At 46.0% G+C, this 24,503-nt stretch overlaps 1 protein-coding gene across 4 annotated transcripts in view; it reads left to right on the forward strand.

Annotated features, from left to right (window-relative positions):
• LOC118789489 (zinc finger protein 385B-like) overlaps positions 1-24,503 on the forward strand; it is an 87,530-nt gene that overhangs the window by 22,446 nt on the left and 40,581 nt on the right. The window contains exon 2 of one of the 4 annotated variants that reach the window (XM_036545934.1): positions 173-472. In XM_036545934.1, the coding sequence (XP_036401827.1) occupies positions 175-472 (298 nt within the window). In that variant the 5' untranslated portion in view covers positions 173-174. Of the gene's footprint in view, positions 1-172; positions 473-7,928; positions 8,123-19,363; positions 19,544-22,543; positions 22,614-24,503 lie in introns of those variants that run through there. The other 3 variants (XM_036545935.1, XM_036545936.1, XM_036545937.1) reach the window with 3 other exon arrangements.

Consider the following 24,503-nt stretch of genomic DNA (forward strand, 5'->3'; position numbering starts at 1 on the left):
AGACAGCCCTCTCACCGCACTGTCCCTATGGGAGTCTTCAAACGCTCTGACATCACGCCAGCTTCGGTTGACGCTGGTGTTTGACACATGGTTGTGTTGGGTAGCGGTTGCATTCGCAGCTGTGCGGTCCTCTCGCAGCTGGCTCCGTCCTGATTGGCTGTTTGTTCTGCAGGTATGAAGAGACCTCTGAGTCCGACCCACCTCCTGGAGAATGGACGGATATGCCTTCCCTTCGGCGGCTGCGGGGACCTGAAGGAGCCCGCTAACGGGCATGCGGACCTGGGGCGGCACCAGGAGAAGAAGAAGCTGCTCTTCTCCCTGTGTGAGGTCTGCAACATCCAGCTCAACTCCGCCGCCCAGGCCCAGGTGCACTACAACGGCAAGTCTCACCTGAAGAGGGTCAAGCAGCTCAACAACGGAGAGGTCCCGGCGGCTGGCGGGTGCAGCGCCCCCCTCAGCAGCGGAGGCTCAGGTAAGCAGCAGCACATTTGGATTTGTGCAATTGCATTTGACTTGTGCATTTGCATTTGATTTGTGCATTTGTATTTGACTTGTGCATTTGCATTTGTCTCGTGGCTCGTGGCTTGCCTTTCCCCTAAGCACTTTTTTTTTTCTTCCTGTTTGCCGCTAAGTTCAAGCAAATTTCACTCGAAAGTCCCATTTTGCGGTTTTCAGAAAGGGAGGAAATGACATTATTTGATGTTCTTGGATTAGAGCGCATCCGATCCCTTTGCTCAGCCAATCCTTCAGTCAGCATGCGTCCGGGTTTCTGCGTTTGATATGGGTCTTGTGTGCGTGCTGTACGCCCTCCCGGCAGCAGCTGCACCTCAGATGCATTTTCACGGCGCGTCTTTTGACATGGAGACTGTTAAAGTTAAACTGAGACAGTAATTAGCCTAAGCTGTTGCTGCTTCCTAATGCTAAGCTTGTTTAGGCGCGTAATGAGAATACTGAGGAGTCTCGCGGCTCACAGTGACACAGATTCCGCAACAGTCGGAAAACGGAGTCCTTTATATACCAGGCTATATTTAGCGGCTTTGGCCAGGCCACACACCACAGACATAACAGATGACATAACCTTGGGCTTGTGGCGTGCTCTCTTTTATGAAAGGAGGACTGATGTAAAAAAAAAAAAAAAGAAAAAGAATCTGGGTTGTAAGTTACTGTTTTGCTCATGGTTGTTTAGCCCGCTGCCATGGAAATGTGTTCGCTTGTTGACATGTGGTGACGGCCAGATGGAAAGGAGGGCTCTCCAGTGCAGATTGAGAAACAAAGTGTGCGAGAGTGGTTCCCTTCGCTTTGGGGAGGGAAAACAAAATGGAGTCACCTAATCTAATTACTTTGAAAATGTCATACGAGACACAGGCACAAGGCTGGGTTTTTTTTTTTTTGTTTTTTTTTTTTTGGTTTTTACTTCCAATGCAAATGTCTTTGTACAGATTTCAGTTCACCTTGCAAAAAGAAAAAAAAGCTTCTTTAACTTTAAGCTTTGCCGTTTTGTGAAATCGGGATGATCAGTATCGGCTGCCGTATGTCAGTATTTTTATACATTTTTGCTTGGAAAAGTCTGCAATGAGCTAATCCTTGTGTCTGTGTCAGAGGGATACAGACAAGTGCAAGTTTAAACTTGGGGTACATTTTAGAGGGAGCACTGATGCCTACCATACTGTGTGTCTGTGTGTGTTTTTTTATCACCAACTAGTGCATCAGTAATACTCCATAAGACAGAAGTACCAATCCGACTGCATGGTGGATCTGGATGCCGGCTCTGTGAGTGGGGTGGTCTGTGAGGGGGAGAGGAGCTGAGCTGGGCTTCGGAGCCGGCTCTGAGTGGGGTGGTCTGTGAGGGGGAGAGGAGCTGAGCTGGGCTTCGGAGCCGGCTCTGTGAGTGGGGTGGTCTGTGAGGGGGAGAGGAGCTGAGCTGAGCTTCAGAGCCGGCTCTGAGTGGGGTGGTCTGTGAGGGGGAGAGGAGCTGAGCTGGGCTTCGGAGCCGGCTCTGTGAGTGGGATGGTCTGTGAGGAGGAGAGGAGCTGAGCTGGGCTTCGGAGCCGACTCTGTGAGTGGGGTGGTCTGTGAGGGGGAGAGGAGCTGAGCTGGGCTTCAGAGCCGGCTCTCTGGGTGTGCAGCGGACGGGCCGTCACGTGTACCTGCCCCTGCATTAACGGTCTTGCACGGCAAGAGCAGCCAGGCTGGTACACCACGGCAACCTCAATAAAGAGCAATTAGAGGGGAAGAGAGCCGTGGGCTGCATACAGGAACTCATGCGTGAACAGCTTCTCATGCAACAGCTACCATTTGATGTGGTGAGGTCCACTCAGAATGTGAAGGGTAGTGGGGGTTGTGGGTTGGGGGGGGGGGCGGGGGTGGAGGGGTGGAGAGGGGGTGGAGAGATATCCAAACGCAGACCTCCTGTGCCCTGCCCTCGGCCAATCTGAGGGTGAGTCAGGGTGAGATAGAGGATGTCACACTGGATATGGTGTCTGCTCCAACGCTCCATACCCCATACCCCATTCCCCCCCCACAAAAATCACTCTACTTAACGACTGTGATACATTAGAGCGGTACAAGAAGTAGGCCTGGAGCAGGATAAGATTCTGTCAGTTTTGTTTTTCAAAATCAGTTCAGCTGAAAGATTGGGATCGTGTTTACAGGAAATGTTATCGCTCAAAGGAGTTGTGCCCAGAGATGTCAGCCGAAGGGCATCACTGTTCGCCGAAGGCAGAAAGAAACGTTTTTTCGCCTACCACTCATGGCAGTCATTTATTGAATTTTGAATTCCAATGAGAATTACAGTGTCAGAACAATGACAATCAAATCTTATTGTTCAGACTGTTTATTTTAAAATATGCTGCAGTCAATTCAAAACATGAAACGCAAAAAAAAGCATTTGAAAGGCTGTGAAATACAATAAAGAAACTTTCAGATACAGCCGCTGAGTTCCAGACTGTAAATTCACTGTGACAGAACAATGGCAATCGGATTGTCTTTGCTTTGAATGGGATATTTAATTGGTGCTAAGTTCATTTAAGAGCAGGCCTCAGCTGAAGCCTCAGTGGTAGAGTGTCTGATGTGGAAATAAGAGTGTGCGAGCTGATGAAACAGTAGATACACTCTGTCCATCTCTGGGGCTTCAACACAGCGGGGGTGTTCGTGTCGTTTAAACTTTAAACAGCCACTCCCATTATCTGGCGTAGTCTGAGCCGGACATATGTAATTACAGCTGGAGTGGATGGTGTCTGGTGTGGCGTGAGAGAGAGAGTTTCTGATTGGATAATCCCAGAGACCCGTTAACCAGTAAGGGAATCCTGTTGCACCTTATCCCCGCTCCGCTTACTGGAGTTGAGCTGTTCATTCACCACTGCTGACGAGGGCCTTGTCCTTAAGTGACTGCTCTGTGAGTGAGTTTCTCAAGCAGGTGTGCGGCACAGTAATTGGTAACCATGTTTGCAGAGGTGTGCTGCGTTGTTCTCATTGTTCTGCCCTTGTCATTGTGTTTGAGTTCCAAAAGCCGTCACTAGATGGCAGTGTTAACATTTTCAAGAGGAAATGGACCCAAATGTGCCCAAAGTTCTGCTGTTGCTCTAAGAAAGTGTTCGAGCAGAAGCTGATCGAAGACTTCGATGGTGTTTTCGATTATGTGAATTATATTAAGGAAATGGCAAGCATAAAATGGTGTGGAGAGGTGAAGAAACATTCTTGTGAGCTTTTTAGGCTTTGACAGGTCGCTCTAAAACATACTGACAATAAAACCTTGTTAGGGGTGGCATTTTTTTTTTTACATAACCTTCCTGACTGTAAAAAGGCTAATCAAAAACTCATTCTGTAAACCATCCAAGATGTCGATTGATTCAAATATTTTTGCAAGTTATAGTGATAAATTCACCTGATAGTGTGAAGTGCTGTGTTGTTGCCACACTGTTGATTTATATAAACTCAATGACTCAGGTGTTTTTGCAGGCCTTCCCACTTCAGTGGGAATATTTTGTGTTAGAGGGAGGGAATAACATACTCAGCCCTGAGTGTAAAATAAGATTTTCACTTCGACCCGTTCAGGGTGGTGAAATCTAGTGGGAGAAGGGCAGTACTCATCGTTTCGTCTTGTAGTTTTGTTTTTTTTTTTTAAATATTCCTGCCATAGAGAAATTGTGATCGACACCATGTGAAGTCAGTTGTCTGCTCCTGCTTGTAACTAGGCTTTTTTCCTTGTTTTCGAATCAAGATGTTCTGTCTTTACACCACTTCATGCAGAGGAATGCAGTCATGCCCGCGCCCATCTGCGCGACTAGGCAAGCTTTATCGAGGGGAAAAAAAATAATAAAAAAGGACAGCTCTCAAGATCGAGTGCTATTAATTGTTTCGCGTTGTCACATGCTCGGAGGATGCGAGGTGCATCGTTGCCGCGCTCTCCGTCTGTCTCCTCTGCTGCTCACTGTAATGGGCCGATCCCGCGCGCACAGATGGCGACACAAAAGCTCCTCAGTAACACGCTCGGATTTATTTATTTACTTTTTTCATTTAGAACAACGGTTTGAGTAATAGGAATTATGCAAATGAAAAAGATCCAATTTTCCAAGCGAGCGCGCGTCAGCCTGCGATTAAGCCCGCGCGGGCGCCGTCAGCCGGCTCCTGTCGACCGAAACGCCCGACGCCATTTGAGAGCAGCCCGGCGGGCCCGTCGGCAGCTCGGGACAACCTTCAGACGCCAGGGAGAGGCTCCTCTCTCCTCGCGGGGAATGACAGACCCGAGCGCGGGGCGGCATGCGGCCGCTGATTGGATTTGTGGCAGAATCCGTTATGTCACCGAAAGCGCCGAAGGACAGAGCGGCGCTCGGAGTCCTTCCCGCAGTGCAAACAGACCCGGTGGTGCGGCCTGCCCTCTCGCTCCTGTACTTTATCACTGTTTAGCCTGGCACAATGGCGCTTCCCATTACGGAAAAATAATCACCCCGCACCGCTGTTCCCTGGCTCTTTCCAAAAGCGCGTCCTTGAAAGTGGAGCCTGAGCCGTCCTCTTCCTTTTGTTGTTAAAAGCTGAGCTCATGCTTCCACATCAGAACAAACGTGTGTTCTGTGTGCATATCTCTTATTTCCTTGGGGGGGAGTTTTGCATCCCCACGTCCATATGTCGAGTGCAAAGCCACACATCTGAAGTTATTAATGTTACACACTTCAGAAAGAGGGGAAACAGCGTTTTGCTGATCCTCTAATGCCTTGGCATGGAAGGCACTCTCTCTGTCATTAAGCGGCTTAGGTTTGGCACAGGCCCTCTTCCCTCTCTCTCTGGAAGGGCACTTGGCACACACTGCACCCCTCTTAGTCTCAGCTGTGTCCGGGACGTCCCAGGGTTTGGGGATGGGCTCCCCACGGCAGGCCCACTTTATTTATCTCAGCTTTGGACCTCCCAACCCACCACGCCGTACACTATTCCACATATCCATCCTGCAGTTTGGCCATCCAGCACGCCCTTACCCGGCCAAGGTACCATGACAGCACTGCTGTCCAATGAAAGGTCACAGAGAGCCATTGCATTTGCATGGTAGATGCTAGCTGTGTGTGTGTGTGTGTGTGTGTGTGTGTGTGTGTGCGTGTGTGTGTGTGTGTGTGTGTGTGTGTGCATGTGTGCGTGTGTGCGTGTTAAAGGAGAAAGTGAGGTGTTCATTTTGCAGTTATCATGAGGACACATTTTTTCTACTTTCTATTTTCTCAAGAGCCCTGTCACAGCTGAAAGAGGGAAAAAAAAACAAGTAAAGGAATAAATGATTCCAGGCGACACATCTGGTGACTTTCTTTCGTCTCTGATAAGCATGGTCTTCTTCCAGCTACCTTTGGCGTGCATGCCAGGGCCAGTAACCCAAGGGTTGCCAGTTCGATTCCCTGGTGGGTCGCTGCTGTTGCACCCTTGGGCAAGGCACTTAACCCAAATTGTCAAATTTAGTTGTGTAAATGGGTAAAAAATTGCATTTTGCTCTGGGTGAGAGCATGTGCTAAGCAGCTGTAGTATAATGTAGACTGCAAGCACAGACAATCTTGGTTCAAGGCATCTCAGAGCCTGCAATATCATCCATAACCAGAAAGCAAGTTCAGCAAGGCTGGAGACATGGGGAACCAAAGCCAACAGTCTTTAACAAGACAGTGTTTCATTAACACAACGGCGCGACAACAGTTTGGTCTCTGAGCATCATTTCGCACACACAATTTGCTTGCTCGCTTGTTTTGGGTGGTGATTTTTTTTTACTGTTCATCTTATTCTCTGCGCTTATCTGTAAGTCTGTCTGGAAAGCAGTGTCTCCAAAATGATGAAAATGTAATTTTTTTTTTTTTTAATCAGGGACTGCATTTCCTCTTTATGTTGGATGAAATTTTGGGAAAGCAGAAACACTATTGATGGTGATGATGATGACGATGATGATGAGTCCTTTGGCATAGCCTGCTAAAATTTGGCACAGACTTGTCTTTTAATATCCGTCGTGGCAGCTTATGATGGAGGTGCTGGTTTCGAGTGTATCAGCTGACGTTAAGTCTGTCTCTGTACGTAGGAATGTGGACCTCTCATTGAGCTCCCTCCATCCTCCATTTCCCTGTTGATTTGAAACAGCGTTCGTTATTCTTCTCATCACGTCTCATTTTATATCGCAGGCATTTCCTAAATGGGTTGATGTAGGACTGCCTGCAATTTGGCGGAGAGTTCTGACACCTTCGAGTGTTTAACGATTTGTAATGACAGATCGCAGAAGTGCATTTTCCTCAGGTTTGATTCCCATCCTTTTATTCAGCAGCTGCTCACCAGTCTCTGCACGTTTAAAACGATTGGGAAGGCCTCTCCTGGAAGCTGCCCTGTAGTGTCACATAGAGGCCCTATATCAGCCTCTCTGTTTTAATACAGACTGTAACGTATGTCCCAAAGGGTAACTTTAAGTGAATCCAAAGACAGGTGACTGCTTAGCATTACCGAAGATTCCAGGTCATGTGACACATAAAGCAAAGATAGAATGAACAGGTGCCGCCACACCTTTAAAACGATGACTGGATGTAACGCTGATATCCTCGCTTGACATTAGCTTTGGAGTGGAAACCCGTCAGCAATAAATATTCAGTTACACACTGTAAGTATGCCGTCTGGCAGCTGATGGCGGCCCTCGGTGCCCCCCCGGGTAAAGAGTTCGCTGGATAACTTACACGTGTACGGTTTGGTAAATACGATGTCGGGTTCGATCAGAAGTGTCGCTTTCCCCTTCATTTATCATCGCTAATGGCAGGCCTTGTCTGTCCGCTGCCCTCACTTCCTGCTTCCCCTTCCAGAACTCCAGCCGCTGTCTTTTTCAGTCATCTCTACGGCGACCACTGTCTCCATCGAGAGACCACTGTTTTCCATATACTGTCCTCTGTTTCTGCGGGTGGCATTTCATTTGCCTCAGTCAGAGGTTTACTCTCATACCAGAACGCTTTAAAATCTGCACGAGGGAGCCTTATTTTTAGCGCCGTGACAAAGCCGGTGCACGAATCTCCATTTGCCACCGTTGGAGCAAACACACAGAGTGTGTTTATAAAGATAGATTCTGGTGGTTTAGCAAATGTGTTTGAGCGTGAGAGAGGGCCGTCTGCGAGGGGGGGGGGGGGGGGGGGGGTTCTCTCTCTCGTTCTCTCTCTCTTTCTTTCTCTCTGTCTCTCTCTCTCTCTCTAATCCCTCCGCTTGGTCCGTTTATTACAATAAGCGTGAGGAGCCGGGGGTGAAATCACCCCGTTTGGCTGAGTTTTTTTCCTCCCACCTCCCCCCTCCCCTTTCTCGCTGCGAATGGGTTCCTGCACACGCGGGTGCTCTCACAGACTGCCGCCAAAGCGTGAGGGATTTCCACAGAGGGAGAGAGGGAGGGAGAGAGAGGGAGAGAGAGAGAGAGAGAGGGGAGATGAAGCGGGAAGCTGGCGGCTTTGGGGACGAGCTGATCTCAGAGCGCGCTGTCGCGGAGGTGACGAGGCTCAGAGCCGAGATGCACTAGCTCTCCTCCTCCTCCCAGTGCATTCCCCCCGCTCCTGTTTTTTTTTTTTTCTAAAGGACACGGAATCGGATCGAGGCCACGCAAGCGGAGTCTCGATCGCGAGGATGTGGACCAGCTTTGTCAGCAGAGGTGAGCCGTTCTTTTCATTTTCTTCTGCTGTGATTTTTCTTTTATCATCTGTAGGGGTTTTGCTCTTTTGTTATCTGTGGTGCGGTTATATCCAGCTTTTTATCCCGTTCTGTACATTATTATACATAGACCATTAAAATTAATTTCATCTCATGTGCGAGATGATCTTTTAGTCTCAGTAGTGATGGATTTTTTTTTTTTATCTTAAACTTCGCAATTGCCTTTTGACCAGTTTAGCATTTAAATGGCATTGCACACCAAAAAGCATTGATTGAGCGTAAAACTAATTTCTATTTTTCATGCAACTGTAGATTTTCATTCAGCGCACAGTTCTTATTTGTTCGGTTCCATTAATTTACTAGCCTGTTTGGCACCACATTCGCGGGTCCCATGGAAAGAGTGTGTTGGTGCATGAGCGCCCGTGGAGGAGTGCGGACCCATCTGTGTTTCATCACTGAGACCGCTCATGTGACCATGTGCCAGTGTGGAAAGAGCTGTCTGTTCATTCCATGGTGCAGCAGATCTGGGGGTCGTCCTGGGGGTCAATGTGAAGAGTAACTCTAGGAATCCCCCCCCCCCCCTTTTCCTACTAATGGACTATTCCATTGTACTACTTTTACCTTGCCCTCTTGAACCTGAAGCCCACATATGCTGGGAGAAGGGTGAGGGGTGCATATTTACTTGCTACAGCAAGTGGCCTCCCGTCTAGTTTGGAGTTATTTCAGTACCTTGCGCGGGAACGATTTTTTTTCTCTATCCCGTCTTGAGAATCAAATTGAGACATATCGCAGCCTGATTGGACTACACGCTCTCACCAGGGAAAGACATTTATCAAAACTCGTTCCACACGAATAGGCCTCTGGGCTCCCTGCAGTTTTACCGGACTGAATTTTTGGAGGAGTTCCCCCCCCCCATGGGGGATTAAAGGTTCTGTGTTTGCAGAGCGTAGGATTCGGGGGATGTTTGTGTCTTTGGGTCATTACGCGGGGAGCTGGACCGAGAGGTCAGCGTCGGGAAAAAAAAAAAAAAAAAACGGCAGCAGCGCTGCGCCAATCTGTCGCTGCGGCTCCCCCCGGCTCGCCATCCCGCTCCGAGCTGCTGGCTGCTTTGAAGGCATGAAATTAGGTTTGTGCCCAGCACATGCCTCCCTTCTTAGCCAGTCTTTTTATGGTCATGGTCCATTTATGGTTCAGCGCCAGGATCGGAGAGTCTCTGTCCCTGGTGCCGAAGCCAATCCCAATTGCGCTACCGATGGCGTCCCTTCGAGATAAAAAGCCCTAATTACACCCCCGAGAGAAGGCTAAACCGCTGACCTGAATGACCAAGGGCGTTGTTGCATTAATTCCTTGAAACTGCTGTCAGGGCTGGGAAGTGCTCCCAGTATAGTTAATTCTTTTTTTTGTTCTCTGTCAAGCTGTGTGTAAGAGTGTGTGTATATGTGTGTGTGTGTATATGTGTGTAAGAGTGTGTGTGTGTGTGTGTGTGTGTGTGTGTGAGTGTGTGTTTTTTGGGTTGATTTACATACGCTTTGAATGGCGCTGAAAGATCAATGGCCATCACAGCACAGAGGGGGCGTAAATCAGACTTGTCTGGTTGGAGTTATGCTTTTTAACACTCGCCTCTTGTCATCCTCTCTTTGATCTATCCCTTTGACCAATCCGTTTCCCCCCTCGGTGTGCTCCACAGACCAATGGGATCGCTGTCACTTCAGCGCTGTTACTTAACTCTGGCTGTGTCGTTTTTATTTAGGGGGCTAATCCCGGCCTGGATTCATTCACTGGGCTGGCAAACACTCCCAAACAGCCGAGGCCACGGTGTTAGCAGTGCGCCGCTAATCCACACCGCAGAGAGCAAACACGGCCTTCACGGCTTTTTAAATGCACTGAAAATGGAATTGGTGCGCTTGGTCTTCACGTTTTCACTCACGCTCGCTCTCTATCCGTTTGTGAAATCATTTCATTTGCTTTCTGGTTCACAGAAGTCCTCCCAAGGTCGACAGATATGCTGGGCAGCAACAAACAGCGTTTAACATAATCGGGCAGGGGCGCGAATGCAATCCAACCTGCGAAAACAGAACTCGATTTGGTGCATGCAGTTCAATTCTGGTCCCTGCCTGCCCGCAGACCTGCAGTGCTGATATAAAGGGAACTCATACAGAGCGAGATGAAGAAGAGGTTGAGATGCCTGACTGCTATAGCAGGATTTACCAGCTCTGGATGGTGACCAAGGTCTGCTGAGCAGTATAGCTGATCAGCTGTATTATTAAGGAGCATGTGTTTTTGGATTGGGCCTCCTATGGCACTTCTCAGAGAAATGAACTCCCATTCTCCTGTCCCTCTGAGCCTCAAATCTCAGTCAGAAATCACCAACCCATTTTAGAGAAAGCTGGAGGAGTGATTACAAACTTCGACCCGGTTTAAAGACAGGAATAATCTTACTCTAATTGCGTTTTATTTTGTCAGAAAATGCTTGATTTTGAGGTTGATTTTAATTTGATCGCCTTCACATCTGGAGGCGCAGTGAGGCAGCCCTGTACTCATTGCAGGTCTGGGGGGTGGGGGGGGGGGGGGGGGTGTGGACAGAGGAAAGCAGGAGGTCGCTGGGGCTCAGATCAGAGACGCCCTGCTCGTACGCCCTCCCGAGCACAGACTGGGGTTCCCCTGTCTCCATGAAGGCAAATCCTCACTCTGCCGTCTGTGACTAAATCGAGGTTTTAGTGGCAGTCAAACAGCCACGCAACGATTCATAAACCATTTTCACTGTAGGCAGCCATGCAGCTTACAGCACTGAAAGCCAGTTATATTTGAAATGTTTGATTTAATGATGCTCTTATGTGCAGTAGGACTTTCGCCACATTCAGGCCTCTGAAACATTATACCGCGTCTTCTGCGCTACTGTGGCAAGGTCATTCTGTTGTTTTCACATATTTATGTGTTTTTGAATATGCATTGTTTTGATTGTGTGGGTAATTTTGGACTGTGACCTTTCACCCCCTTGCCCACTGATTGGTGTGCATACGTTAATTTAAAAATACAGCCAGTGGTATTTTGCAGGAGCATGTGACATTATTACAGTGCATTAAAAGCCTTTTGAGAGCCAGGGGCATATGTTGGTTTTTAGAAATTAATTCTGTGGGTCGAGTTGATCTGCTTAATCTTGTGCAATTCATTTAGGAATCAATATGTGTAATAAAGTTTTTTTGAATGCCTCCCACAGATTCAGTTTCTGTTACATAAATACTTGGCTTTATGAAATCCTCCCTGAGTAAGCGAGTGCATGTGGTATTAGGCTTATTCCAAATATGTGAAAACTGCACAAATTCCTTTCAAAAACCTACATTTGCAATTCTGAAGGAGAGAAATGAACAAATTTTACTGTTACAGTGCAAAATGTTGGGAAAGTTAAGAAAACAGAAGACAGTTTCTCATTTTATTTCATTATTTAAGATGGTGTGTGGAATATATATATATATGTGTGTGTGTGTGTGTGTGTGTTTGTGTGTGTGTATACTGAAATAAATGACAGTAAGTATCAGTTATGATTTGTTCAGCAGATATAGCTGATTAGCTGCCAGGATATATAGATATATAGTTATATAGATTAGCTGCCAGGATTTCTCTTTCATATATGACATTCCTTATGCATATGGGGACCATGTTGTGTATGAATTTATACAATACATCCTCACTGAATATGATGTAGTCAACACAGATGTTGTGAGTTTTGGTAATATGGGAAATGGCTTTCATAGGAAGTGGAGCTATGTGGCAACCCTGTACCAAGTGCATTACTCCACCGACTACAGTTAAGGGACTGGAAGTCAAACAGTTGGCAAATTACACCTGTAAAGGGTTAATGCTGAAGCTACATTATTTTACTCAACAGCTGATCATTTCCATCCATGAGCTGTGTGTCAGTAAAACATTTGGCTACCTACTTGACTCTTTGATACATGACATATTCAGCTGTTCAGGATTGATAGCCATCTGTTGGAGATCAGGGGTACAATAAAGCTCAGCCGCAGTGGTCTGGATCAGTTTGGGCCCACATTCAGCTTAGTGCCAATGATTTTTTTTTTTTTTCGTTTTACTGAGAGGAAGTACAGTTTTGGATGTGCTGAATATGAAGTGCAGTCTGGAGACTCCATTGAGGGTTTTGGCATTCAGCAGATGCTCTCGTCCAGAACAACTTACAAATAGTAAATCTAATAAAGGACACATCTGACCATGTTGGAACACATGTCAACCCCTCACGCAGTCTGTTGACAATACGTGCACACGCACACACGCAGAAGTGTGTTTTTGATACGCAAGGTAAAAGAATGTGAGTTATGCATGGGTGGAAGAGCCAAGGTGAAGTCTGAAGAGGTGACCCCAAAGGGTGAATGAATAACAGCCACATCCTGGAGTGATTAAACTCAGTCTCAGGACCAGTGAATCAGACCCTGGAGCCCAATTATCCCACTGCAGCTCATCTCTCTTTTTTAATTTATCGAGAGGTCATTGTGTTGAACCACACTACATTAATGTCAAGGTTTCTCCCAAACCACTTTACAGTAGTTTGAGCATATGACTGCAGCACCAGGTACTGTCTGAAAACACATCAGAGTTTGTTTGGTTCATAGAGCAACCCTGTTTGTTTCAAAATTATGCAGAATCCAGTGTGTAGTTATGATACTTGTGCCACCAGAACAATACCAGATTATAAAACAAAATACATGCCTGCATAACTACTTTGTCATCCTACCTTTTACAAAGCAGTGCTTTCTTAAACAAAAAGTGTTTGAATGCCTTAAAAAGAATAAACTGTCAAAGGGTTTTGTTTTCCTTTTGCAAGCACGCCCGGTCTGTTTGGTTCAGCTGATCTGTTCAGTGGATTTCAGTGGAAAGCATTTCATTTAAGTGTAAATCCAATACGTTTTCATCCTCTCCATCTGCAGAGCAAATTAGGGCCAGAATTATGGTGCATGAAAAGGTTCCCGTTGAAAGGGAAGCTGAACAATAGCACCTGCTTTCGATTTGATTGTGTTGTGTCAAGACAAATCTTTCTGTCAGCCTTGGGGGAAAACGTTTTTCATCTGACTCTGAAGAAAGGCATTTTCAGTCAACAAACGCAATCAGCGGCGTTCCTGCTTAACAAACACAATCAGCCTTTAAAGGGAGCTCTTTTACCTTCACTGTTGACAGAACTGCATCGTCCAAACTGGCACGAGTCAATGAGGTTTCCAACAGCCCGCTACTCTGGCCTTGTACACATGGCCACCAAGATTACAGTAGAATTTACATGCGGGTTATGGTGCATGTCCCGCAGTAAATATGGGTGTGAAGACCACAGAGGGGCCCATATCTCAGTATGTCAGACCCACAACCCTTTGTGCTCATCTGGTGTTCTGCTTTATAGGGCCCTGGGCTATAATTTCAGCAGCACTGTAAAGAACAAATCTGCTATACATTGAAGGGGTTTCTCCGCGCAGGGTGGTGCTCGACACAGCCTGTCTGTGAAATACGTATTTATTTTAGCCTGAAAGTTCAAAGAAATTGCACCCAGAGCTCACCTCATCTCTGGGCCTTTCAGCTGCATCCTTCTGTTCTGATGTTTCTGTTAAATGAGGTTGCTTCCATGCTGGAAGACTGTAAGGTACAGTGGTACTAGGGTACAAGAATTAATATTTCACAGAGGACTGTACTATGTTTTCTGAGTTTTATCATTCCATGTGTTTTAATGGTGTAAGTGTAAAAATCGGGTATCTGTTACTGAACTCTGCTCTGCTTTTCAGCTTTTGAGAAATGCTGCCGTCAGGGATTCATGGGGAAGGTATTCTGTTATCGTTTTGAATGTTTGAACAAAGTAGGCCAATTTCAAATGCCACTCAGTATGATTGCATTAAGTCTTTGACTCAACATATACTTAGTTCTGTGTCATAACTCTTCTTCTCTCAACCCTCAACAGAAAGTCATTTACAAGCATACGCTGTCAAACAGCTTGTTCTTAAAATAAGCGGCCACCTCTGATAGATTCATAACCCATAAAATGCACCACCTGTCTCGTACTGAACTTGTAGCATGGCTATCAATTCCTGATTTTGGTTGCTGGTGTAATTTTGAATAAATCTAATGATGACATTTTTCATGGTGAGAAAATATGCACTAGCTCAGTATCAGTGCCTCTGTAGAGCGATAGACAGATCAGGAAGCAGTTTCCCTTGGCAACGCTGCTGCGTCTCTGGTCGATGCTGAAGCTGAATGTGTACAGGGCAGGTCCCTGCGTGACCCACAGCTAACAGCAGGAGGCGCTCCAGATGAGGGGCTGATGGCCAAGCCTCACCGCATCCTGTGTTGCACCCCCTTTTCTGGGCCTGCCGTCAGGAGGTGTGATCAGGGGACTGTCCCAGAATTATCCCTCCGCCCAGAGGCTGATTTCAAAGGCCTGCTTTTGAGCGGTGCCAGCCCTAGCCTAACTGCCGCTGTGCAATTCGTCCAAGCTCCAGAGTGGGCGGGGACATACTGGCCTCTGCCCTGTGAATACATTATGCGAATTATGGAACATTACATTACATTATTACGTTATTGGCATTTTGCAGACGCTCTTATCCAGAACGACTTACATCAGTTACAGGTTTTTTTTTTTGTTTTTGTTTTTTTTTTTTAAAGTTGATATCTATTTATACAGCTGGATATTTACTGAGAGGGTTAAATACCTTGCCCAAGGGTACAGCATTAGTGCCCCAGCAAGGAATCTAACCGGCAGCCTTTTGGTTACAAGGCCTGCTCCTTAACCACTGTGTTACACTGCCACCCCATACCTTTCATGCCTTTCACAAAGAACAGCGATGGTCATGATAAAGGTGAAGAAAGTAAGCGTCATGTTTTTTTTTTGCTGCCACTGTTTTAGAAATGGAACTTTTTAACACTAGAGTCTATTTTTGTAACATTATCAAGCCTTACGGAAACATTAGGTCAGAGCAAATTGTATATGTTTTTCTCATCTTGAATCATTATAGGTCGTAGATGCTGATTGCAGTCAGGCTTCAAAACTGTCTATGCTCATATTGCTCTAGACAGTATTATTGCTAACTCTGACAGTAACTCTGGATGTGCGCTCAAATAAAAAAAAACTTTTGTAATAGCAAAAAAATTGAGCTGACAAATTTATCTCAGAATAATTACTCAGCAGCCTAAGACTCAGGCACATGTCATACATAGGGGATTATTTATCTCCTCTGTTAACATTTCACTAATGCAGCTATGAGTACAAAGCGATACAGCTGTCTCAGTGGCAGACGCTTCTGTAAGTTCATTAACACATTACAGCCCCTTGCACCCCAGGTGCAAACCTGCATACATTTACTGTATGCCAGATTCTGAACAAAACAAAACATGTTTTCTTACCTTGAATTACCTTAAAACATTATTGCAGTTGGGTAACAGCTATAACGAGGTAGACGGATAATAATAAATACACTCAAGAATATGGAATGTGTGATATTCAACACAGGCCTCTTGGGTGGTTTATTTCAGATAGCGGTCTGTTTTATTTGTTAGCCTGCTGTTTATCTGTTGGCCAAGGTTCTGGCCTAAAAGAGGTAGAGATTGTCCAGCAGGATGATACACACGACCTCCTTAGATGTGCCAGCTACATTATCTCCTTGCATTTTTATCTCTCTAAGGTGATAGCGCTTCAGCCCTGCTGCAAGATAGCATGAAAAAAAAAAAAAAAAAAGAAACAATCAATATGTTTCTCCACACTCTTGCCGGTGAGCCTGTTAATGTTATGTCTCCTTGTAGAAAAAAATTCAATGAATGACACTGAAGGTTTGGTCGATTTTTATTGGTCCATGCTTATGTTGAATATAATGGTCTGTGGTAGTGTCTCAGAGGGTGGGGGTGGATAGTTAGCATGTCTGTGACGACCCTTCCCTGGCTCAGTGGCATTTTGTTAGTCCTGATCCAGGGTTCTGCAACTCTTCCTCTGTTCACTTTAAGATTAAAAGGCGCCGCCTTTGAATAAAAGCACAGGGCAGCAGGGTAGTGGAGCGGGGCCTGTAACCCAAAGGTTTCTGGTTTGATTCTCAGGTGGGCCGCTGCTGTTGTACCCATAAGGTACATAACCTGACTTTTCCCATTAAATGGAAAAACTGTAAACTATGTAAGCTATGGACCCGCTAAGCAACCGTAATGTAATGGAACCACTGCTGCATTTGACTCTTTGTGAAGCGGTATGAACTGGGGTAACAGCAGACCCAGCCCTTGGATTGGAGAAAAACACAGAGATAAGGAAATGCCCCACCCGCAGTATAAATCAAACCCTTCTAACTACGCCCACACACCACTGCCAGAGCTCCTTTTGTCTGTAATCAGAAGTCACCTGCCTTAACATGCCCTGCAACCCAAAACATGCCCACAATTTGCATTCTTCTAAATAGGTTTTCATGCAGCATTAGCAATGGTGAGATACAGCGAACGCACTGTTAACAGCATACCTGTCTGTGTAAATGAATTGATTTAAATGCTGGTTTAAATGGTTTTTCACATGTACATCCTTTTCTTCTCCATTGCCTGTCTGTGGCAGTCTGGCACTCAGTGTGGATTTGTTCCTCATATTTGGTAGCAGAGAGTCATTGTTGGAGTCTTCTGTATTAGACAGATTTAGAGTGTGGCTTTTTGTCTTTTCGTAGGTGTGCCAGAATATATGTGTGGGGCTTCCGGTCTATTTTTGTAAAGTTGTAATGGTTTCAGATTCGGGCGCAAAATCATGATTGGTTCTTGCAAGCTGTGGTTTTCAAGAGAGTCCAGCAGAACATGGTTTTTCCACTTCCACTTTCCAAAGGCGAGGGGGGGTCTAATTGGCACCAAAGATGGCTCCAAAGCCACTTGGTCTGTACAATCCTCAAGCTGAAGTGGCAGGGTTCTGGCGATTTCCAGAGGTGAATGTTGGCTCTCTGAATAACCAGAAAAAAAACATGACATTTCCAAAATGGCTTTCCCCCCCCCCCCTCCCTCCCCTCAGCTGTCTTGTGAATGTGTTCATATTGGCTATAAATGAACTCAAATTGAGTAAACAGTCTATTCCTGCACATCTCATCTCTGACTCAGAGGCAGTACCATCACTTAATGATGCTGAATTACCTGAGCCTCTGCTTCCGAACTCTACTACTGTGTGTTCTTAAAGTAATAATTCCTGTCTGTATCATTTCCATTCTGTTCAACGTTCTGCCTTTTTATTACTCTCTCCGGTATGAGTGTGATCAGGTAAATTCATATTGTACATTGTTATTATAGAGTGTGGGCTTGTGCGTGATTTTGTTTATGTATGAATTCTCTTGGCCTAAAACAAAATTGTTCCTAATGGGACAAATAAAGTCTTTGTACTGTACTGTATTGTATTGCATCGTTTCGTACCTTGAGATACTTTCCAATCATTTCAGAATGCGATTCTTCTTCAGGCTGGCAGCCCCTAACTCACAAACCTCCTCCTCGCCCTCTGATTTTTGTTAGGTTTAGTGTGCAGCACGATGTCAAGTATGTGTGTGGAGCGGCTCGGCCTCACAGTGCTTCCCGTCGCTGACGCCCGTGTAAGAGCTGCCATCTGTCACATGCACCAGCATGGAAAACAAATCATCCAAACTGTACCTCTGAAGGTCCTGTGTAACGGCTGGCCTCATGTTCCCCTGCTGACTTGCATAAGGCGTTCACTCCTTCAGCGCCGCTGAGGGCCTTTTCGCCTTTCTTCTCGATGTAATGGTGCGCGGCCACACAGAGAGCGATATTTTTTCCATGACCGTTTACGACTGTGCGACTCTCCCAGCTCTCGGTTCGGGAATTATGGTCTTTCAACCTTGGAAGAACTGTGAAACGCCGTGCTAATTCACACAATCCGTCCCCACAGGTCAATCCAAAAAGAGCGGGAACAAATGAGCGGGAACAAATATTACCGCCAACTTTCATTCCAGCTGGCCTCCCTCTGTGCCACTTTTCCTTTCTACCTTAAAATAATGGCCGGCACATTTCTCTGTTGCATCCGAGACGCTGCAGTTATACTTTTATGTGCTTGTATGACTGTTCCAGGGCCTGTTTGCCCCTTCTAGGGTCTCATCACACTGTCGTTTTCAATGTCTAAAAACCTCAGAGTGCATTTTACAACCATCTACAGCACCTATTGTCATCTCTCACTATTTTCATGGTCACTTATTTCAACCAATCTATCAGTAAAATTTGACCTAATATCATGTCCTTGTGCCCTTTTTTACCATTTAGCTCAGGCCAATTGAAGTTTCTGTTTGTACAGGGTTCAGTCTGCAGTACTCTGAGGGCCAGAAGGTTTCAGCTATATGCCAAATTGGCCTACTGAACACTAGTGGTTTCCTGTAATTTAGTTACTTGCTTTGACTGGGAATAACGTCATATGTTGATGTTCTGCCACTTTTTTACAGAGTGGCAGAGTAGGATTGCCTCTACATTCACACCTCTACTTCACTGAATTTCCAGTGAATTCCTTGTAAATTATCTCAGGCCCTATGAGGCTGCCACTTTTTCAAAATCCGCCAAGAAATAGTAAACTGGAGATCTGAAATACATTTCTTATCCCTACCCTTAAATGATCAATTTCATGATGCCATGGGATTTGACCGCCTTATGATCGTAGCCCTCCGATCGCACTAAACTGACCCCGAGCGAGGCTTCTCTGTGCGGCCCGATCTTGATAGCCTTACAGGAGCGCGATGCTCGGATTGCCCCCCACCCCCCAGTCACGCCAAAGGAGCAGTCGTGTGGATCGCGTTACAGAATGACCGCCGGCTGGGGAGACGCGCAGCAGGATTAAGCGGTCCCTCTACACCTGACACGGCCGCTCATTCCGCCTCCCCGAACCCGCCTGCAGCCTCAGTTTAAATGGCGTTGACACACACCAAGGCCCCGCTGGTAACCTGACCAGCTCCGCCCCCGCATGCGAAGACGCGCGTCCTCGCCCCACTTGAGAGCCGAGAGACGCACCACGTGGCTCTGTGTTTTCCGTGCGTGCTCCGAATCGCGAGGGTCGAGGAGCAGCTGAGTGAGAGACAGCAGGAGAGAGACTGACAGACAGTGAGATTGATAGAGAAAGTTAGAGAAGGTGAGATTGATAGAGGAATATAGGGAGAAAAAAGAAAGAGAGACTGGGAGAAGGAGAGCGTGTGTGAGACTGAGCGAGACAGAGGGAAAAGGAGTAAAAAAAACTGAAAGAGTAAGATATACAGATATCTGAAAGAGATATACAGAAACAGGGAGAGAAACAGTGGGGGAGAAAGAAGAATTTAAATTGAGGGTGAGGGTTAAGAAGGGCGGGCTGCCTCCGTTGCACGGTGTTTTTTTAATCTCTAATGTGCGGAAGAAAACTGTCGGGACCAACACAGGGCACCTACCTCTGAGTCTGCAGCATCCCGCTGAGGTATGGAGACTCCGCGCCGGGGATCATTAGCGATTGCAGACGCGTGCAACGTCCTGCTTCACGATCCGTTTAGTCCGGATGATGGATTTATTACTTTCGCTTTGCCGCGTGATGCACTCTGTCGGTTAACGGAGAAGGCTTTGATTTAGGGCTGTGTAATTGCAGGAATCCGTCTTGTGTTGGTGAAATTGATTTTTATACTTACTCTCTCTTATTCTGACATTTAACAAAGATAAACAGCGCGGCAAAGTTTCCATACATACTGTGAAATTCGTTTACGTAGCAAATAGTTACATTGCAAGTGTTTTAAGTGTGTCATTCAATGCCGCCCTTTAAAACGAACACGGTGCTTTTAACAGCAGTGTAATGCAGCTTGAATTCCAATTTCAGGTATATTATGTTTAATCGAAGGAAGTTTAGTCAAATGATATGCACATATAGCACACATTTTAACAGGGATTTCATCAAATCCACTTTCTCGTTGTCGTGCTCCTTCGCTGCGTTGCCTGTTTCGCATTCGGTCATATCTTGCGTTGGTCGTCTTTTACATTTTTAACGGACTTGCCCCCGTGCATAGATAAAGGAGAGATGTCATATTTTTCTCTTGCGTTTGAACATACAAAAATGATCACGCGTCATAAAAGAAACCGACGGAAACCTTCCTGCTGCAGTTCATTCCCTCTTGTTTCAGAATGTATGTCATATTTTACTTTCGAGCATGAAAGAAGAATAGCGTGTCATAAACTTATGGATAAATGAAAACTGTACTGCTGAAATGGGTCGCACACTAAGTCGTGGGTTAATGTGAAAGAAAACACCTTTTGTGTAATCGAACTTTAGCAAATTTCTCTACAAGAGTAAATTTGGATTGTTTAATATAACCAAGTGGTGGGTGATATTCTACTCTATTCTATTCTATTCTATTCTATTTTAACTTGAATGGATATACTTATGTTCTATTGTGCTGGAAGTCGCTCTGGATAAGACCGTCTGCTAAATGCATGTAATGTAACGGATGTAATGGGTGCTTAAAAGTTTGTAAGTGTGGTAATGGCTTATGAACTTGCATAAGTAGTACGTTTTAACTATAGTCATTCTGTTTCTGACACCACCCATAACTCAGACAAGGAATAGTATAGATTTGGCGAGCTAAAACCTTTTAAGCACCTTAATGCATAAGCTTGCATTACTGTATGTGACTGTTACAGAGACTGTGAGGTCGCGGCTGCTTCATGCTGTAAGTAATAAGCGGATTGCTATTGCAAACCCTCATAATCTTGGTGCGGCGATAAAAAAGTGTATTTTTGACAAGGCATCCATCGAGTTCTGCTTATTTTATTTCGACGCATGGTATTTGGTGTCGGCATTTTTCAGTTGTGTTTTGCCGGTATGCATTTCACATTTTTAAAGGCCTATGAATAGACCTCCCTGGCAACCACACCCACAAGAAAATGAAACGGAGATGAGGGCGTGGACCATAGACATCTGCTTTATCTTAATTGCGTCTGTCCCGTTTGACTCGTGGTGCAATTGACTGCTTGCTACGATTCTGAGAAAAGACGACTGGCTTTGGGCCGGCTTTTGGTGCCAATGTCTGTGGCCAATTTGCAAGCGGCCGGAATAAAGACTGTTATTTATGAGTGTTCTCATGAACCTGGGAGTTGCTTATACTGGGAGCAGTTAATTATGATTCTTCAGTGTTCACACATAGTATATTATCCGAGTACGAGAGGCTAAAAAGGTAGGCCTACTGTAAGACAAATTAAGTGTCCAGTGCGCCCTTACAAACAAAGGAACTGAAATGGGAAGATGTTTAATTAGTGTAAGAGCTGTATATGGAAAACGTGCTCTTTATGATTCCTAGCTAAAAAAATTTCCCGTCCAAAAATGTAAGTCAATATTTACAACGTACTACGGGAATTCAAGAAACGTAATTTTGTCAGCAGCGTTTATTGTCAGTGGAAAGAATTCTGGATATGCGTAGTGTATTTATAGTTTTTCCTTAGTTTGCGCCTTGTTGTAAACAGAGAAAGGTTAGAGTGATATAGTAGGCTATTGGTGATGCGGTACGAATCTGCTCGGTTGACCGTGGCGCCGTGATCGTGTTCTCTGAAGCTGTAACCGGAGAGGGGGCAAACCTCTGCCGCTGAAATGTGGTATAACGACAGCGGCGTTCCTGCGATATAAATCACATCAGCGGATCGAGGCAGGGGGAGTGAGAACCATATGAGCGCTCCCATAACGAGCGCTCTGACTGATAGGCATTCTATTTGGAGACGGGATGAGAGCCATAATAATGGGGCTGTACCACGAATCGGCTTTCTCCGAACGCTCTTTCTAGAGACAAAGACGCGATTTGCCCGTGTCGAGGGAAATGTGTCCTCTGTTAGGGGACTCTAGTGACGTATAGCATAACCTGATAGTAATCACTGATCGCTACAAGCCCTGCAAAATAACCGTCGTAGTGTGTCAACGGGGGTCAGACCAGGGTACTGAGTTCATTCAAAGAAAAGTGAGGTGTAAATTTTTCTTTGGTAGTTATTCATCTTAACGTGGACTAATTGTGTAAGACCCCACATGTATTGATAGTAAAGGTTTCTGTCCACAGCCAGTTAACAGTTTCTCTTGTCACGGTTTTGATAAATAAGTTACACGCAGAGACATAAGCTGCCCCTGAACAAGAACCCCCTCTCCCCGCTGGCAGTAGCGTTCACATTCACTTCCCGCGCTCGGGGTCTCCGCTTTCTCCGCTCTGCTCTTGCGACAGCCTGCAAAGCGTACATCGTCGGAGCCTCTTTGCTCGCCCTCGGTCCTTGTTTTTTCCTCCCAGAACGCACTGAGCGTGTGCTGTTCTTTCGTAGGAGTGGCGCGTGTTGGTAAAAAGCCAGAAGCATTTCGTCAAGTAACGCGATCCGAGTGTGTGCAATTTAATTTCAGTTTGAACATGCTGGGGTAAACGCAACACCGCGGGGAACGCTAGGAGAAAACAGAACACCGCGCAGATGTGCTGTAGGCCCCTTTACCGCCGCGTGAACCGAGAGCGAGTGAAGCCGCCGCACGTGTGTTCACGGTAAGTGCTCCCACAGGCCGAGCTTTAATGAAGTTACAGTACAGTATATTAACCGCATTTCCCCTGAGACTCGTGTTTACTTAAGTCCTTGAAAAGGGAACAAAAGTCGGACACGCGCGATGGCTTGTACGATGCAGGGTTAACCCTGCCGGGACCTGGGCTAAACGCATTTGAAAGCGTAGGGGAACTTGATATCACATCGCAGCTTCTCGGTATGTAAACTATACAGTGTGCTTTCAGCAGATGTAGCCTGCCTCTGTTGTCACCGTCCCAGGACAACTTTGCGCATTTGTCAAACATTTCGTTAGAGCAGTGATACTCGGCACTGAAGCGTTTCCTCACGGGCCACGGGGCCAGCGTTATGAAGCTGTGCCGATCACAGGGCAAGCCGAGAGGCCAGGCTTCTCTGGTGTCACGACTGTGGTACGCCTCCTCGTTCATTCAGACTCTGGTCTGATGTAAAACGCGCAAGGCGCGCAAAACGAGCCAGTTCCTGCTGTTAGAATAAGCTGTTGGTTATGATCCTGGCTTCAGCGGTCCTCGTCAGAATAACAACGGGGTGACCCAATTTCCCGCCGCACCGCGGCTCCGCGGGCAGCTGTGGCCGCAGCGACCGATAGAGCCTCCGCTCTTTCGGGGAGTTTCCTCCTGGCGCGACTCCCCAAAACGTTTCTCAATAATTGAAGCGTGTAGCACGGTGCAAGGGGGATCGCCGCAGCCTAGATTCAAAGAGGTCTTTCCGGGACTCATCCCGGTGTGTGAATCTGTGCTCCGTCCAGCTGCTTAAACATGCTGTTTAATGAGTAAGTCCACACATGCACCAAGATTTACTTGGGGTTTCTTTTTTACATTTTTTAAAATTCTCTGCTTTAAAACTATTTCGCAATGCGGTTTCTGTGCTCGTCCGTAGATGTCTCCTCATTGGCTGTTGTTGCAGTAAGCGGTGGTGTAGCTGGTGCCAGAAAAAATTGTATCATGTTTATTTGGCATTGATGGCTTTGAGAGAAATGAGCCGCGACAAGCCTTCGATATGACAACCTTGCTGATCAGGTTGCGTAACAAGATCCAGTCCTCACCTGCCACGCGCTTTTGATTGGCACCGCACTGATTTTGAAAACCGTTCGTAGTACGTAGTAAATTCAGATTTACTGTGAGCATATTATTACTAAACCTTGCAGAAATACTACAACACCATATTGTATGACAGGAGAATTCATTAAGGCTCCCTAGCCTTAGTGCTTTACTTCAACAGCATTCCAAGTCCGCAGTGCTTTGTGCAAGTGAACGTTTTTTTTTATTTGAATGTATTTTTAAATGTTATTCTCCTCTGACTCCCACTGTAGAGAACTTTAATTGAGTGCTTTATGAAAGTGAAGTGTGTGTGTGTGTGTGTGTGTGTGTGTGTGCATTGAGTTTAGAAATGAACACATCAGTGCCTCCTTTTCACTGACAGATATCAGCGGGGTGCACAGCAAACAGAGGCCTGAAATATCACTTTTGACAGAGTGAGTGAAATATCACGTTGAAAAGGTAAATGAATCCCTGCCATTATGTCCTGCTCTGACCTGTTCCCAGTGCCTCTCTGAAAGGATGCATTGAGTCTGTCAGCAGGGCTAATAACCGAGGGGAACACCCAAGAAGCCTGTTGCAGCTCCGAGAACTGGGTGTAGGCTGAGTAATCTACTGCTCTGGCACAGCAGGTTATTACGGGGTTAACCATTAGTCCAATGAGCTTGGTGTGTGATTCATGGGGTGTGCTCCAAAGCTCATTTGAGCTGCCAACGCTTATACGCCAGCGTTAAAGAACACAAATATGCATATTTAAACATGTAAACACATTTCACTTTGCTGGGAAATGGGAGTCTGTTTGGTATGTCTTTCTAGGAGAAC

This window comes from Megalops cyprinoides, chromosome 14 (genome assembly GCF_013368585.1).
Source record: "Megalops cyprinoides isolate fMegCyp1 chromosome 14, fMegCyp1.pri, whole genome shotgun sequence".
NCBI classification, from domain to species: Eukaryota; Metazoa; Chordata; class Actinopteri; order Elopiformes; family Megalopidae; genus Megalops; species Megalops cyprinoides.